The sequence below is a fragment of the Xenopus laevis genome, chromosome 7L, assembly GCF_017654675.1.
Source record: "Xenopus laevis strain J_2021 chromosome 7L, Xenopus_laevis_v10.1, whole genome shotgun sequence".
Classification (NCBI taxonomy): domain Eukaryota; kingdom Metazoa; phylum Chordata; class Amphibia; order Anura; family Pipidae; genus Xenopus; species Xenopus laevis.
Window position 1 is genome coordinate 118,227,768 of NC_054383.1, and position 14,628 is coordinate 118,242,395.

Below are 14,628 nucleotides of genomic sequence, written 5' to 3' on the forward strand. Positions count from 1 at the left end.
AGGGGCTTGGGGTGAACATGCTTTTTGACAGTTGTTTTAATCAGGAAAAATCTATGTTTTTTGTTATTTCTTGAGCTAAACAGGAAAACCGAAGCTTCTCCATGTTTGCTCCCTGTTAAATATGTATGTGCCTCCTTCCCAACAGAAATTAAAGGAGCAGTACACCCCTTGCTCAACATGAATGCAAGGAATAGTGCTTGTGCCAATCTTTATTTTTATTGTTTTAATCAGGAAAAATGTTTTTTTAAAAAATTCTTGAGCTTAAAGAGGAAAACGGAAGCTTCTCTAGGTTTAGTCCCTATGAGGAGGATAGATTCCCAGTATTCACTGCTCCCTTTCCCCTTATGCAGGGCGGGTTATCTGCAAACTAAAAATCGAATTATCGACCTTACAAGGACCAAACGCTTTAGGTCAGAGTCGGACTGGGGTGCCTGGGGCCCAACAGGAAACCTCATCTCAAGGGCCCACAGCCACCCAGTTAAAAATAGCGCCCAGAAATAAATATCAAAATTATTTAAAAAAAAAAAAAACTGGAATGGCCGTATTAATTTAAAATATATTTTTCAACAATGCTGTTTGAAATTTCAGCACGTCAGGTTGCTAGGGTCTAAATGACCCTAGCAACCAGGCAGTAGTTTGAGTCAGAAGTAGGGGAAATAATTTGAAAACTATACAAAATAAAATAATTACAATTTCAAATGGCAATTTCATGTATAATACTCCCAGAATTCACAGCAGCATGAACATAGTAGCAATATATATATATATATATTACCCCCAGAGTTCAAGACAGGATGTTAGCAGAGGTAATGGCAAATGAAAAGAAGGGTTAAACCCTAAGTAAATACCACCAGGTTTCCTTTTTAGCTCAAGAAAATTCAAAAACCACAGATGTTTTTCTTGATTAATTGGAAAAATTGGCAAAAAGCCCTATTTATTACACCCGTATTGAACAAGGGGTGTATATAATAATATATAATAAGGTTGTTAATTAGCTAAATCACCATGTTCAACTGAATTGTCCTCATCTCAATACTCAATTTGGATGAGAGACATTTCCCTGTAGTTGCACATTGATATGAGTATGACACTGTGTTAGTTCAACATATTGGAACTATTTCCACCCACTAAATATTCTGTTAAGTCTTTTTCTGTATTAAATTAAATGAATGTGGATTTCCCCTTTGTTTTGCACAAGCCATCATAAAAAAAAGTGCCACTGCCCTAACCCGCAACTGTTACTTGTTTAACTCTGATGATGTTACTGTGCCTGTTGCAAAAACCACTTGCAATTAAAACTTGTTCATATAATTAGATTATTATTATTCTCTGAGTGGAGGCTTCAGCAATGACATCACAGAGCAAATGTCCCGCTCTCCAGTCATAGACGCCGCTTTTAATATAGAAGACCAGCCCATAAGTGCAGGGAGTTTCACGGTTTATTTCTAGTAGGTTTCCCCAAATTCACACAACAACCATTACTATTGTTTCCCTTGCGCAATTCCGAGCATTCCTTCCTAATACGGCTCAGAAAAATACTGGTGAGTGTTTCAATCTTTATTCAAATGGGGCTGTAAGAAAGGCCTGGGCAGGTTCTTCCCCTCTGGGTCGACCAACGTCTTTTCCAGGGAGAAATACAAACCAGGAGGAGGGTTAATTGGGGTAAAAAGAAGGGGCTATTGCATCTGTCTTTCTGATAAAACAGTTTGTTCGTGAAGAATATATACACGATTGGGGCACAGCCTGTGCATTTATCGGTTGTGTTAAAATAAGTGGTCAATGTTTTGGTTTTTTTTTAAATTTCATGGCAATTCAATGGTTTCCACAGCAACGACAAAAGTCCACACTTTTTTTTCTCTTGCTTTCAGGTGTGTGATGGCACGGTTTTCTCTGATCCACGAGGATGGCGGGGGGGGCAGGTTGGCACGTTAAAGAACGACACACTTCCTTTTGGAGGACTTTTTCTTTTTCCCGTTGCTGATCTTCTCCTTGTGCTTGCGGATTTCACGGACTAGGGTATAGAAGGCGTCTTCGACTCCCTTTGTTACAACGTTGAGTCATCGAGAAGGAAGAGGGGGAGATAAACGGAACAGGGTGAGTGGGTGAACGCAGTTATTTTACCAGATGAACGTCCTTGACATGGGGTTGCGGGCAATAATAGCAAGTTTTAGAAGCTCTCCTCTCAGCCTCGTTATTACATGTTTATAGCATTTCCTACTGTCCGGCTAACAATAGGAGGGAATGTATATATTCCTGCTCTCTATAGAACACTTCATGCGTACGGTGACCTCATGCTCTACATTTTTATTGTGCGATTCAGAGAGTACGACACTTGCCTTAGAAGAATAGTTAAACCTTTTTGTTGGTTATAATGCATTACTGTGCCAACGACAACCTTGAAGCAGCAGCTTTAGTGAAAGAAGCAGATGCCAAAGTACATTTACTATGCTGCCTTTGAAGTTAGTTAGCAGCATAGAAATAACTTCAGCTACAGACCATTCCCATCATACCTCTAGGATTGTGTCCTTCAGAAGCATTAAAGCTATGGCTGAACTGCTGGCCAGCGGCTCCATGTTGGGATAGCAGAATCAGTTCAGCCGGAGCGTTACAGGGTTGAATTTCCCTGCTTATGACTATTGCCACAGGAATAACATATCAAAATTGAGGGCGAGACCTAATTCACGTATGGGCGCCCATTTTTTGCACCATTTGCCGCAGGTCTCTGCTTTACATTTTTGTAGCACAGAGACCTGCGGCTTTCTTCTGGAATTGAGTGGTCTGTATTTGTTTAGTAGGAAGGTGGGGGGGGGGCTCTTTGTCCCTACCTATCCCCTAACTCAGGGATCCCTAACACTTTTAACCCATGAGCAACATTTAGAAGTTCAAGGGGTTGGGGAGCAACACTAGCATGAAAAATGTTCTTGGGGTGCCAAATAAGGACTGTGATTGGCCATTTGGTAGCCCCTATGTGGATTGCCAATCTACACTGAGACTCTGTTTGGCAGTACACCTGGTTTTATACAACCAAAACTTGCCCCCAAGCCTGGAATTCAAAAATCAACTCCTGCTTTGAGGCCACTGAGAGCAACATCCAAGGGGTTGGTGAGTAACATGTTGCTCACGGGATACTGGTTGGGGATCACTGCCCTAACTTTTCACAGTTATGGTGCCACAAGTAACTGCTACTGCCTGCCCTATGTCCTGCATCCCCATATGCTCTGAAACTTGTCATGTTTATTTATTTTTTATTTAGCATAAGGTGCACAGTGCAACCATTGACCTGGGCAGAAGTTCTGCCTGAATAAGCACTAAGGGGTGCCCTCAAACTTCTGCCCGGGGGAATCAAAAAAATGACCCCAATACTTAATTGCTTATAGCAAAAATAGCAAACTGGACTTTTCAGCAGCCACAGAGCTACATCTTAAAAGAGAACTAAACCTTAAAAATGTATATGGCTAAAAATGCTATTTTAAATACTGAATTTATTGCACCAGCCTAAAGTTTCAGCTTGTCAATAGCAGCAATGATCCAGGACTTCAAACTTGTCACAGGGGGGTCACCATCTTGGAAAGTGTCTGTGACACTCACATGCTCAGTGGGCTCTGAGCAGCTGTTGAGAAGCTAAGCTTAGGGCTCGTCACTAATTATCCAGCAGAAAATGAGGTTGGTCTGTAATATAAGCTGATGCTACAGGGCTGATTATTAAATTCTGATGCTAATTGCACTGGTTTCTGTGCTGCCATGTAGTAATTATCTGTATTAATTACTAATCAGCCTTATATTGTGACATTTCTATTCTATATGTACTGTATATTGTGAGTGGTCCCTAAGCTCAGTAAGTGACAGCAGCACAGAGCATGTGCAGTGAATCTGGGGAGCTACTGGGGCATCTTTGGAGACACAGATCTTTACTGCTAAAGGGCTGTGGTTGCCTTGGGCTGGTACAGAAGCACAAAACATAATGTACAACATTTCTAGCTACTTCTTTAGTTAATCTTTAGTTCTCCTTTAATGTAGCCCCTATGACCTGGTTGCCCAGTCTGTAGCTGAATCATTTGTAGGGCTATTATCTTACCCAATTACATTACTGTTGGCTGAAGCTGCACATTAACTCTATCAGAGACGACAGAGACTCACCTGTCTAGTTTTGGCAGAGGTCTCTATAAAAGGAATACCGTAGCTCTTTGCCAGTTCCTGCGCTTGCTTTGTGTCCACAGTCCGGGATGGGAGGTCGCATTTGTTACCAACTAACACCATGGGAACGTCATCGGAATCTTTAACTCTGTTAATCTGTTCCCTGGAGGCAAATCATAGTAGTAAGATGGTTAGTTTGCTGGGGAGATCAGCAGGCGCCATACTGTAATAGTAACTGGAGCGATGGAGTGGGTTCTGCGCTGGTGCAGTTACTAAGATATCAGCTGAATGTAGGAATGCTGGAGGTGTTTGTGCCCCCCTCAACAAAGCGGTTTAATACGATGTAAAAGTAGAAGGAAAGTCATTATTACATCTCTTTAGTGAAACCCAGGTTTGGCAGTCACCACATCTAGCCCCTTAAAGGGGTTGTTCACCTTAGAGTTAACTTTTAGTATGATGTAGAGACTGATAGTCTGAGACAATTGGTTTTCATTTTTTATTATTTGTGATTTTTGAGTTAGCTTTTTATTCAGCAGCTCTCCGGTTTGCCGTTACTAGGGTCTAAAATAACCTAGCAACCACTTCTGGATTTGAATAAGAGACTGGAATAAGAATCGGTGAGGCCCTGAATAGAAAGGTGAATAATGAAAAAGTGTTGGGAGCTCAGGTCAGTGACCCCCCCCCCATTTGAAAGCTGGAAAGAGTCAGGAGAAGAAGAAGGCAAATAATTAAAAAACTATAAATAATGAAGACCAATTGAAACGTTTCTTTGAATTAGCCATTCTATAACATACTAAAAATCAAGCTTAAAGGTGAACCACCCCTTTAATATCCTTTCCCCCAGCGACAGTCACCAACCAGGACAGATCAGACTCACCGGCACATGTTCCTGGCCTGTAGAGCGCAATGGAGAGGATATCAAGTGGCTTGACATGGCGCAGTTACTTTGCTTTTAGTATTAGCAAAGGGCTCAGTATGGGGGAATGTGATTTGGAGGTGGGTCTCTAATGGCATGTAGGGTATATAAATGGCTTCTACTGTCCTGACATACTCCCTGCAGCAGCCAATCACTAAGGATCCACCTAGAGACTAATTAAATGACAGGGTGTCGGGTATCAGATGTGGATAATTAACATGGCAGAGAGTAAAGCTACACAGGGGTTCACTACTAACCTGTAATGATGTACAGGTATGGATTACAGCCTTTCATAGGCTGTTGTGAGAACACAAAAAGAGTAAGGCAGTAATCCATACTTGTACTTCATTAAATACTTTTTTAACTACAACTGCCTCGATGATTCACTGTTTGAGTGCCAACCTTACAAACAATACGGTGATGCCCGCTCCCTTAAAGGGATTCTGTCAATTTTTATGATGTGGTTTTTATTTCTAAATGATACTGTTTACACTGCAAATAATTCACTCTACAATATAAAATTTAATTCCTGAACCAACAAGTGTATTTTTTTAGTTGTAATATTGGTGTGTAGGTGCATCTCAGGTCATTTTGCCTGGTCATGTGATTTCAGAAAGAGCCAGCACTTTAGGATGGAACTGCTTTCTGGCAGGCAGTTGTTTCTCCTACTCAATGTAACTGAATGTGTCTCAGTGGGACATGGCTTTTACTATTGAGTGCTGTTCTTAGATCTACCAGGCAGCTGTTATCTTGTGTTAGGGAGCTGCTATCTGGTTACCTTCGCATTGTTCTTTTGTTAGGCTGCTGGGGGGGAAAGGGAGGGGGGTGATATCACTCCAACTTGCAGTACAGCAGTAAAGAATGACTGAAGTTTATCAGAGCACAAGTCACATGACTGGGGGCAGATGGGAAACTGACAATATGTCTAGCCCCCTCAGATTTCAAAATGAAATATAAACAAATCTGTTTGCTCATTTGATAATTGGATTTCAGTGCAGAATTCTGCTGGAGCAGCACTATTAACTGATGCGTTTTGAAAAAAAATTCTTTCCCCATGACAGTATCCCTTTAAGTTGAAGGCTCAGCGCAGAGCACCTGGACCTTCTCATATATGCGGTGAGTCTGTTGAAAGCAATATTTCTGATGATAACCTGTAATGATGGACGTCCTCGAAGGACTTTGTGTTGTTAATAGCAAAGACACAGAGAAAGCCTTCTCCCGTGCGCATGTACTGATCCCTCATAGCGCTGTATTCCTCTTGCCCCGCAGTGTCCAGGATATCTAGGAGGCAGGTCTCCCCGTCTATCACCACCTGCTTCCTATACGAGTCCTGGAGTGGAGACAAAAGCATGGCAGGTTCAGAACATGAACAAAACAAAAAACACACAAGTAATTATATACCGATGGCCTTACTGTAACCGTATATAGTTTAAAAGGGAACTCCACCCAAAAAAAAAAAAAAAAAATTGCCTAATGCAATTCTAACCAACCTCCCAAAATAAATTCATTAAATATGTATAAGTTATTTGGAAATGTTATTGTTACTGAAAGCAGCGTCAGAACCAGGAAGCAGAAAGGGACAAATGACAATTGATGTTACAATTTTTGTAATGAAGGAACACTGAACCTGAAATAAAGATGGGCTGTGCAAAATAATGTTTCTAATATTAGTTAGTTAGGCAAAAATGTCATGTATAAAGGCTGGAGTGACTGGATGTCTAACATTATAGCCAGAACACTACTTCCTGCTTTGCAGCTCTCTTGGTTTACACTAATTTGCTACCAGGCAGTAACCAATCAGTGACTTGAGGGGGGCACATGGGTCACATATGTTGCTTTTTGAATCTGAGCTGAATGCTGAGGATCAATTGCAAACTCACTGAACAGTTATGTCCCATGTGGGCCCCCTTAAAGTCGCTGACTAACTCAGAGATATAAAGCTGAAAAGCAGGAAGTAGTGTTCTGGCTATTATGTTACACATCCAGTCACTCCAGCCTTTACACATTACATTTTTGGCTAAATAACTATATTAGAAACTAGGGATGCACCAAATCCAGGATTTGGTTCGGGATTCCGCCTTTTTCAGCAGGATTCGGCTGAATCCTTCTGCCCGGCTGAACCGAATCCCAGGGTGGGGAGGGAAATCGCGTGACTTTTTGTCACTCCCCGACCCTAACCCACCCTCTCTCAATTCCAGCCCGAATCAACATGATCTGATCTTTTATACAACAGTGGCCGACACACCCATGTGTGACATCAGCAGGGACAATACAGCCAAGTGCAACACTGATACATACAAGGAGGTTGTGATGCTGCTTCTGCTCGGTACAACAGTTGTACAGACTACAGCTCCACCGTACAGACTACAGCTCAACACATAAAAGGAGTGGTAAACCTTTAAGTTAACTTTTAGTATGTTATAGATTGGCCAATTCTAAGTTACAATTGGTCTCATTATTTCTTTTTTTATAGTTTTTTATATATTTGTTATTTGTCTTCTGACTCTTTCCAGCTTTCAAATGGGGGTCACTGACCCCATCTAAAAGTAAATGCACCACACATGTATTTTTAATGCTACTTTTTATTATTCATCTTTCTGTTCAGGCCTCTCCTATTCAAATTCCAGTCTCTTATTTAAATCGATGGATGGTTGCTAGGGTCATTTGGACCCCAGCAACCAGATTGCTGAAACTGGAGAGCTGCTGAATAAAAAGCTAAATAACTCAAAAACCACAAATAATAAAAAAGGAAACCTAATTGTCTCAGAATATCCCTCTCTTCTACATCATACTAAAAGTTAACTCAAAGGTGAACAACCCCACATGAAATCCTGTATCTCCTTTCTGCAGAGCGGCTCATCAGGTCACAAAGCTCTTGTAGGCCAGAACCATGGCTCTAGTCAATAATGATACACACAAACACAATAGAGTAAGGTCACATGACTGGCCAACGGTTGAGCGTCTTTCCACACTGTAGGACCTGGGCTCTTGTATTAAAGGGGTTGTTCACCTTTAAATTAACTTATAGTATCATGTAGAGAGTGATATCCTGGGACAACTTGCAATTTTTTTTCATTTTTTATTATTTCCGAGTTATTTAGCTTTTTATTCAGCAGCTCTCTAGTTTGCAGTTTCGGCGATCTGGTTGCTAGGGTCCAAATAACCCTAGTAACCATGCACTGGAGAGACTGGAATATTAATAGGAGAGGCCTGAATAGAAAGACGAGTAATAAAAAGTAGCGATAATAATAAATGGAGAATTTGTTTTTAGATGGGGTGATAGACCCCCATTTGAAAGCTGGAAAAAGGCAGAAGAAGGAGGCAAATAATTCAAGAACTGTAAAGTTGATTAGAATAAGCCATTGTGTAACATACTAATTTAAAGGTGAAACACCCCTTTAAAGGAACGGTAAACACCAAAAAAAATGAAAGTTTTTAAAGTAATGAAAATATCATGTACTGTTGCCCTGCACTGGAAAAAGTGATATGTTTGCTTCAGAAACACTACTATAGTTTATATAAATAAGCTGCAATGGCGGAAATTGAAAAAAACTCTATGGCACAGGTTAAATAGTGGATAACAGATAACACCATTATGTTCTACAGAGCTTATCTGCTGTGTAACCTGAGCCTTTTCTCATTTGAATAGCTGCCCCCATTGCTACACAGCAGCTTATTTATATAAACAATAGTGGTGTTTCTGAAGCAAACACAGCAGTTTTACCAGTGCAGGGCAACACTATATTATATGTGTATTATTTTAAAACACTTTCATTTTTTGGTGTTACCGTTCCTTTAAAAGGTAAAATCTGGGAGCAGTAGATGGAACCAGTTGTGCTACAGACTGAGTGTTTGCTCATGGGGCCACAGATTAAAGACTAGAATAGCGACACAGAGAAACCAGTTATTGGTACTGACCTCAATAGTAGGATCATACTCGTCCACAAAATGGTTCTGAATGAGCTGGATTGTGAGTGCGCTCTTCCCCACGCCTCCAGCACCAACCACCACCAGTTTGTACTCCGTCATTTCACCAGCACCGACTCTACAGGAGGAAAAGGAAATGTAAGAGTCAGACAGAGCTACAACATTCACACAATCTGCCCACAATACCTCACTCACTGCACATGACAAATACATACACTGACATTTTGGGGTTTATAAGCGCATAACCCCTCTGGCTTTAGATCATCCCAAGCTACTCACACTGATGTCCTGTCCATATGTACGCCAACAAATCAAAAGGAAACACCAGTGTCCTTTCTAGCCAATAGGAGCCAATTCTGGCAGAGGAATGATTTACATTTACAGTAGAAGCCCCATTTTACATTTTTCAGGGGACCAGGAAAAAATGATGTAAAATCCGGGAAAATGTTAAATCAGGGAAAATGTGTTAAAGTAACTGAAAGGACAAGAGTCCGTTTAACTTTGAGATACAATATTTACTGTGTTAATAACCAGGGTTAAAGGGATTCTGTCATGATTTTTATGATGTCGTTTTTATTTCTAAATTACACTGCAAATAATTCTCTCTATAATTTAAATTTCATTCCTGAACCAGCAAGTGTATTTTTTAGTTGTAATATTGGTGTGTAGGCGCATCTCAGGTCATTTTGCCTAGTCATGTGCTTTCAGAAAGAGCCAGGGAGCTGTTATCTGGTTACCTTCCCATTGTTCTGTTTGGCTGCTGGGGGGGGGTGATATCACTCCAACTTGCAGTACAGCAGTAAAGTGACTGAAGTTATCAGAGCACAAGTCACATGACTGGGGCAGCTGGGAAACTGACAATATGTCTAGCCCCATGTCAGATTTCAAAATTGAATATAAAAAAAAAATCTGTTTGCTCTTTTGAGAAATAGATTTCAGTGCAGGATTCTGCTGGAGCAGCACTATTAACTCATGCGTTTTGAAACAACATTTTTTTCCCTTGACAATATGTCTTTAAAGGACCAGTAACAGTAAAAAAAATTTAAGTTTGGTGGCACTTGCACCTAATACACAAGCACAACTTGTAGTCATGACAACTGACTAATGGGGCAGTTTCAATCAGTCACAAGGTTTGGTAACCCCCAGCATCCAATCAGGCGCTTGCATTTAAGCAAGTAACTGCTGAATGGACACTTTGGACCTGGTACGAAGTCTGCGTGTGTGTGTGTGGGGGGGGGGCATTAATCAACACTGGGCAAATTTGCCTATAGGCAGTAATCCATGATAACCAATCAGATTGTTGTATTCAATGTCCTGCTTGCAGCTGTCTTTAAAAATCTAATCATTGATTGGTTGCTATGGGTAAATCTGCCTAGTTTTGATAAATAAGCCACTTACACTGTCCCTAAATCTGCCCCCTGTATAGAAAAATGACATCAACAGAAACCAAAATCTAATGGATTAATTCTCAGCACCAACACTCACATTCTAATCATTCAAAGGGGCAGTAAACCCCCCTGACATTTAGGGCAGAGACACAAGCTCAAATTCGGGGGGAGATTAGTTGCCCGGCGACAAATCTCTTCTTCGGGGCGACTAATCTCCCCGAACTGCCTTCCTCCGGGCTAGAATGTAGGATTTCATTCCGAGCGCTTCATTTTCAAGTTGCCTCAGCAGGGCGCCATCGGAAAACCAAGTGCTCCGAGTGCCATTCCGCCGGCAATTTTCATTCCAGCTGGCAGGAAGGCAGGTGGGGGAGATTAATCGCCCCGAAGAAGAGGAGATTTGTCGCAGAATCTGAGCATGTGTCTCTGCCCTTAATGCAAAAAACATGTATTTATAATCTCTACAAACCAGCAGTCTACTTGGACACCTCTGTATAAACAAACCCCATCCCAGCACAGCCTTAGACTTTAAGGGTTTAAGCACACGGACAGATTCAGGGAGATTTAGTCGCCTGGAGACTAATCGCCTCTTCTTCGGGGCGACAATCTCCCAGAACTGCCTTCTGCCTGCTAAAATGAAAAACCGCCTGCGGCAATGCACTGGCGGCGCTTCGATTTCCAAAGTTGCCTCACGAGGAAACTTCTGGCGATTTCGGAAATCGAAGCGCCGCCAGTGCATTGCCGCAGGCGGTTTTTCATTTTAGCAGGCGGAAGGCAGTTCTGGGAGATTGTCGCCCCAAAGAAGAGGCAATTAGTCTCCAGGCGACTAAATCTCCCCGAATCTGCCCGTGTGTTTAAACCCTAAAACAAGGAGCAGTTTATTACACATTGTTATTTGACTGTTGAGGGAATAACCTGAGAGTGAGATTAGAGCAGTAGTTAATGAGACTGCCAAGAACTCCAATCCCACCCCAGGGATTCCCAGCTGCTGTTGAATCGAATCTCCCAGCATGCCTCGCTCACAAGGGCTTAATGCTAAGAGGCGCGCTTCAACCAGAGTCTCATGTTGGAAAATCCCTAGGGGTGAACAGCTGAGCGGCCCTTACCGGGCTCGTCACGGATCCCTGTGTTTCTGGAGGCTTTGGCTCCTGCGTTTTCCTTTGGTTTGGCCCCCCTTAGTTCTCCCTCTGGCTTTCTGCCCGCCGGTGGATTTCCCCAATATGCGGGGGTGGGGGGGATTAGTCACAGCGCCTCAGGAACTCCCATTCTGTAACACTGGATCTCTCCTCCCGCAGAGCTGACACCAGACATCCGGAAGTGCCCACAGCCCAGGGCGGATAAGATACACACAGCAATCCAATCAGAAAGAGAAGCTGCGTGGCTTCTTCCTGTTGGCGGCTTCCACCAATGAACAGCTGTATCTGCATGATGGACGGGGCAATGTTTGTTTTCCAGCCAGTAATAGAGATCGGCGATTTATAGACGGAGTCTGACGTCACGCATGAATTTAAAAACAAGACTAGGCAGCGTAGGGCAGAATTACCGTGTGGAAAAGCGGGGAATGATGGGAGTTCCATGTGCCTCTCATTGTCATACTCGGCTTCAGGGCTGCTTATACGATTGGGCATTTGCCTTCCAACTGAAGCAACACGTAGGGGCGGGGGATGCGGGTGAAGTTGGTGTATATAATATAGAGTCATAAGCAGCGGCTCCATACACTGTGGGTTGCAACTGAAAAGCTGCTTGTGTTGTCTGCTTCAGTCAGTGCCCCGTCAAGCCTATCAATCACCTGTTTCCTGCTACTTTGTGTAAGGAGTCAGAAGCAGCAGTGCAGAGAGGAATTAAACACCGATACCGCTTCCAGTAACAATACCACATCACTGATAAACAGGGCTGCCAGGTCTAATTTTCGAAATCAGCTACAAATAGGGTTGTCATCTGGCCAGTGTTATTAATAAGGAATATTTAGATTTTTTCCCTATTAACATTGGTGTCAAGTAGGGTTGCCACCTTTTCTGGAAAAAAATACCGGCCTTCCTGTATATTTCTCTTTTTTTCCCTATTAATAACATTGGGATCAACCATCACTTTTACCGTCCAGGCCTGTAAAATACCGGCCAGGTGGCAACTGTGGTTGTTTTGAAAATTAGACCTGGCAACCCTGTTTATCAGTGATGTGGCATTGTTACTGCAAGCGGTATCGGTGTTTAATTCCTCTGCACTGCTGCTTCTGACTCCTGACACAAAGTAGCAGGAACCAGGTGATTAATAGGCTTGAAGGGGAAATCTAAATATACAGGAAGGCTGGTATTTTTCTCCAAAAAAGTAGTAACCCTAGCTACAAAACCAGCCTAAAACTAGCCAAGAGGCACTTCAAAAGTAGCCCAAAATAGCACAATATGTGCAGTGAAAAAAAAGCCTAAAAAAATAAATATATGTGAAAATATGCCTTTTTTCAAATTTTCACAGATTTTCAAATTTTTCCATGAAGTAAAATACAACAGATTCACCCGTCACCAAGGGTGTAAGTACAGAGGGGGCCCAGGAGGTATAGGGGCCCCATGAGGCCCTAATTCATATACAATTATAAAAAATATTGGTAAAACAGCTCAACCTCTAGATATTCTGGTGGACAGCAGATTTTTGCTCCAAAATTGCCTGAAATTGAGGAAAGTCACCAGAAAATATGAGAATGCTTGAGAGTGACAGGAGACTGGGGTCACTGGAGTCCTGCAGCGGTCGGGTACTGACAGTACCTTCCGGGTTGCGGATAGAAGTTCCAGGTGCGGGTATAGCCGCAGGTCAGCGGTTCTATGGGTCACGGATGGGACCGCGGGTCTTCTCAATAGCGATATTTGCTCCTTTTTTCTGGTCACGTCTACTTCCAATGACATCACTTCCACTTTACAATGACACCACTTCCTGACTCTTGATGGTCAGCGGGTCCGGGTTGCGGATAAAGTACTTGCGGGTCGGGTAGCAGGTCCAAGCGGGTAAGAATGCGGGTTGCGGTTAGCAGGTTGCTGGTACGGTTCCCAAAAAATGGACCAGCGCAGGACTCTAGACTGGGGTACAGAGCCCAAAATCTGGTAACACCCGTTGTCTACACAAGTCAGTCCCGTTGCATGCTGGGTATTGTAGTCTTACATTAAACTTGGCAGTCGGCAAATTGTTAAACAAAAACTACATTACCCAACATGCATTGGGAGACGCAGCCTTGGCACATTAGGGCAATAAAACATTGTGGCTGGTTTCCAAAGTACAAACCAGCCCAAATCTGTACCTTGGCTAGTTTGTACTTTCAAAACCCGCCTGGGCTTTAAATTAGTAGCCTAATTTAGCTGGAAAACCCGCCAACCTGGAAACCCTGCTGATAAACCATGGAACAAGTAATAAAGTTACTAAGAATTGAGGTGAGGCAAACATGAATGGGGGATGGTAAAATCAGGGTTGGACTATAGTGATATTTGTGCCTCTCTATATTGTGTTATGTAGCAGATTCCTAGGGGCAAATTCACTAAGCGCCGAACGCTAGCGTCAATTCGCTAGCGTTGGGCATTTTCGTTACTTCGCAAATTCACTAACGAACGCTGGCGTAGATTCGCTAGTGTTACTTCGCACCCTTACGCCTGGCGAATTTTCGCTACGGACGTAACTACGCAAATTCACTAACGTGCGCAGTGTACTGAACGCTACCTTTTACGCTAGACTTCCTTCGCCACCTCAGACCAGGCGAAGCGCAATAGAGTAGATAGGGATTGCTTCAAAAAAAGTCAACATTTTTTCTAAGTCCCAAAAAACGCTGGCGTGTTTTCTGCATTATGGGTGATAGGCTGAAAAAGATGGAAATTTTTTTTAGGGCTCCCCTCCTTCCCCCCTACATTTCCTAACTCATGGCAACTTAACTATACAGTGGGCACATGTGTAGGGCAAAATAAAATTTATTTGATGTTTTGAAGGTTTTCTAGGCATTTGTAGTGCTGATACGTATTCCTCCATTGAAATTTGAATTTGGCGCCGTATGCAAATTAACCTTCGCTAGCGTAACTTCGTTTCACTTAGCGAATCAACGCTAGCGCAACTTCCCAACCTTATGCTACCCCTGTGCGCAACTTCGGATTTTAGTGAATTTGCGGAGCGCTGGCGAAACTACGACTGCGAAGTGCGGCGAAGCGCGGCGAAGTTGCGCCTGGCGCAACTACGAATCTTAGTGAATTTGCCCCCTAGTGTTGCAAAACCAGGGCCACAAGTGTGACAAGTTGCTCT

General features: G+C 42.6%; 1 protein-coding gene across 1 annotated transcript; it reads right to left on the reverse strand.

The window, feature by feature from the left end:
* Nucleotides 1-1,421: 1,421 nt before the first annotated feature.
* Nucleotides 1,422-11,667, reverse strand: kras.L (kirsten rat sarcoma viral oncogene homolog L homeolog). The gene is given in 5 exon segments (NM_001087847.1): nucleotides 1,422-2,039; nucleotides 4,138-4,297; nucleotides 6,202-6,380; nucleotides 8,969-9,095; nucleotides 11,469-11,667. Coding segments are annotated over 4 exon segments (561 nt in total). The 5' UTR covers nucleotides 9,080-9,095; nucleotides 11,469-11,667; the 3' UTR covers nucleotides 1,422-1,928.
* Nucleotides 11,668-14,628: the final 2,961 nt, after the last annotated feature.